Genomic DNA, 3,667 nt, shown 5'->3' with positions numbered 1-3,667 from the left:
CTGTCAAAGGGTGGGGCTACCCTTGTGGCCCTCAACAACTCACCAAAAGTCATTAAGTGGTCCTCCAGCTGACATAACTGCCACCCTGGTCTAGACTCTAGTGTCTTAAATTGTCTTTGTTTTTTAGATCTCCATAAATAGATGGGGCAGGAAAGTTTCCCCTTATGCTCAATTCAAAGTTTGGGAAAAAACCATCTCTTCTACTTTTATAGTCATTAAAGTTTTTAGGCTCCATTTCAAGAAATGTTCTTAAGTCCCTTAGTTTAATAGAGATTAAATTAATTTTTTTTCTGAGCTAAAGTCTCTTAGAAGATAAGATCTTCTGAGCCTAACTTAAAATTATCATGCTAGGAACATTTTTTCCCTTTAGCTTTACATTCGCATTTGTATGTACTGTTGACTACACTATCAAAAATAAATTGGTACATCCAGTTTAGACTCCTCATCTGCTCATTATTCCCTGCTAAAAGGCAAGCAATTTTCTAAAGATACAAAAATTCCCCTGTAGCAGGGAAGGGAAGACAGGTTGCAGGAAAGGCAATCAAGGAAGCCACGTGACCCAAAGGGAGCTGGGCTGGTATGATATAAGCCCCGGGCCTGAGCTGTATAGGCAGTCTTACCTGGAAGCTATGGAGAGAAGAGTCCCAGAGCAAAAGGGCTACAGCAAGACTCCTGACTAACAGCTGAGTAGGGTAGGTAAAACCCAGGAGGGGCAGAGTCTGCTGGAGGAGGTAAAGAGGCCTGAGCCCAGAAAGGGCAGAGAATGCAGGCCTAAATCCAAGGGGGCTTAACGTCCAATGATGAGCAAATGATTGGTAACATCTGCAAAGTTTTGATGTAGCTAAAAAGGGAGATTAGGAGGCTGGCAATGAGGCTTTAAGGCAATGAGTAGTGACATCTGTGTTCATGAGTATAAGATCTTGCTTGGGGAGCCCTGGGACAGCCTCCCTTTTTCCTAAAAGTATAATTACTTAAAGGTGTGGCAGGTGAGTGGAATGGGAGATCTGCCAAAGGAAGTAAAGGCAATGAGGGGGCTCCAAGGGTTCATGGCCTCCCCTGGGGTGGGACTTAGTTACACCCTCATGCTATATTGTTTCATAAGACAAATGTTTGTCTTAGTCTAGTCTGACTATGACCTTAGGCTTCACTTGTGACATACTCCACTGGTTTAGAACTTGAAGCCTTTACTTTTCCATTTTGAAAAGGAATTAATTTTCAAATTAGAACTTAGGTTTTAAAAAGCGCTAGTTTCCTTGTTGGGACTGCAAGCCTTGAAATCTCCATTAGCTACTGGCTCATCAAAATATCCTTTTGAAGATATATTCAAGATGGTCAGATAACTCCTGCACTTTTGTGACCATATTTTATCAGGACAGTTTCATTTCATCATTAAAAAGATGTGAGGTGCAGTGATCTATCTACTGATGTTTGTTATGCCCACTGCAGAAAAGGGGGCACTTCAGCCTTGGAATTGCTACTGACATTATGTTAATATGCAGCCAGGCTACTCTTTCTATTATTTTGTATGCGGACACTTGTTTGCTTTGTATCTAGATTTTAATTTAAAAAACTTGGAAGATGTTTCCAGAAAACCTAAATCTGGGCTCTTTCAAAAACTTTGTGTTTCACTTAGAAATAAAAAGTTTCCTTCAGAAGATAAAATAACTCTTTAACTCTGCAGTTTCAGGTCTGTTTACCTTGAGGAGCTTTTTGAGATGAACTGAGTGAGAGAGACTTGAGAATTCAAGTACGCAAATAACAGTGTAGAATGCAATGAGTCTTCATTCTGGTCAATGGTTTCAGGTGTTTACTTCTTCAAGCATTCTCTAAGTTCACCACATGGCACCGATCTTAATTACTAGCCTCAAACACCATGATATGAAACTGAACAAATTTGATGTATGTACTGTTGTGAATTGCCAGTGCAGAGGTGTGTAACTGTCTAATGCATTTTTTTTTTGCATAGAGAATAAACTATGGTGCAATTTCAATATGATGAGCAAAATTTCCCATGCCTTCCTTCAAAAATTATTTTTTGCAAACAAACATAAAAACAAAATACCTTCCACTTAAGAAACACACTTCTTCTTCCTGGAGGGAGTTCAGTGATTGTGGTATATGAAATCATTGGCTTCTCAGTCAGCTCTAGTGAACAGAGATGGGGAATGTAAACTCAAACAAAATCAATGTGATTTTGATGCTTTCAATAACATCTGCAAACACTACAGTCTTATGCAATAATTGGAAGTGCAGCTTCCTTCTTGCCAAGCCTAACAAGAAGAGCCACATGACACTTACTATGAGGGACCACAACCTCTCTGCTCCAAATGCAGACACAGTGTTGTTCATCATTGGGTATGCATCTGAGCTGTGCAATGTATGATGATGTTACATGTAATCCAGAAACAGTCACATTGACCGCATTGTTTGCTATGGGCACCTGCGAATAAACACGTTTTAAATATGTTGCGTCATTTAAAATACTAAAAAGGGACCTGATCCTTTGCCTTCAATTGGTTTTAACACCCACAGTGAATAAGAAGCACAGAGATTGAGAACAGAATTTCAGCCAAGTGCTGCATGCCCATCTTTTGTTACTATGCAGGAAGGCATGGCTTAAAAATGTTAAATTATCAAGGATTCTTTCTATAACTCTTAACTGTTGTCTTGATCCAGAATTATAGCTCTGTTGACCTACATTTCTTAGGGCTATACCCACAAATCATCTGTCTCTTCTGGCTTGGTCTGGTCAAAGGAAGCTGTCTAGGCAGAGGTGAGATGGGTGGGGTGGTTTTTTGGGCGGGGGTTGTTTTTGTTTTTTGCAAAACCACCATTTCTATCAGACCACTGCTTAGGAGGTCTGCATGGATTACAATTCTGTGGAAGCATGAATTGATGAGGACCTCAGTAGCACACTTCAACTTTTTAGTGAGCAGTGTGTGGTACCTTGCTGATTTTGGAGAAGCAGGGCCTTGTAGCTCATAATCGGGGATCTTGGTTTTTTGTTTCCCATGGAAAAATGGAGAAAACCACGGATTTCCTTTTTTTTTTCCCCAGAGAAAATGTGGATTTTTCCATTTTAGCAGAGAAACCTGTGGATTTTCCCCTTTTGCAAAGAGCTCTGCAGGCTGGCTGAGTTCCAGCCTGCAAGAGCAGTTTGCAAAAGGGGTGGGAAACCCCCAGCCCTGCCTGGAGGGGGAGGGGGGAGAGAGAAGGGCAGGGCCTGGGCCTCTCAGTCAGCCAAGGCTGGGCTCAGGCTCACTCTTCCCTCTTGGAGCCTAAGGTAAGTAGAGCTTGGGAGTTGTGGGCCAGGGCTGGGGGGGAAGTCAGCTAGGGGCTGAGGGAGTGAGGAGAAGTTGGGGAAAGACATGGAGTGCCCACCAGCTGGGTGGATGCTCCATGTGGAGCTTTCCCCAACATCTTCCCCCTCCCTCAGCCCAGGCAGGTGGGGTCAGAGTGCACCCCAGGATGTGGCAGCAGCTTCTCCCCCGGTGCATTCCTATATTTTCTTTCTTACCTGGGGGAGTAGGGGGGCATGCTGGGTGCTGTTGGCCCCATGCAGCACACTGCACCCCTTCCCTGCCCCCCATCTCAGCTCACTCCCTGTGCCCACTCCCAGGGGCAGGGGTGCCCCTCTGTGGGCTGCATATGCACTGCCCAGCCGGCT

General features: G+C 43.5%; 1 protein-coding gene across 1 annotated transcript in view; it reads right to left on the bottom strand.

Annotated features, from left to right (window-relative positions):
• Positions 1-3,667, bottom strand: part of LOC109298121 (interleukin-6 receptor subunit beta-like) — a 156,110-nt gene that overhangs the window by 40,381 nt on the left and 112,062 nt on the right. The window contains exons 5-6 of the mRNA XM_019518254.1: positions 2,299-2,440; positions 2,063-2,145 (exon numbers count right to left, since the gene is read on the bottom strand). Of these exons, the coding sequence (XP_019373799.1) occupies positions 2,063-2,145; positions 2,299-2,440 (225 nt within the window). The remainder of the gene's footprint in view (positions 1-2,062; positions 2,146-2,298; positions 2,441-3,667) is intronic.

This window comes from Gavialis gangeticus, unplaced genomic scaffold, assembly GCF_001723915.1.
Source record: "Gavialis gangeticus isolate Ggan-Ray unplaced genomic scaffold, GavGan_comp1, whole genome shotgun sequence".
NCBI classification, from domain to species: Eukaryota; Metazoa; Chordata; order Crocodylia; family Gavialidae; genus Gavialis; species Gavialis gangeticus.
The sequence above is the reverse complement of the archived record's forward strand: the minus strand, read 5'-3'. Positions and strand labels throughout refer to the sequence as shown.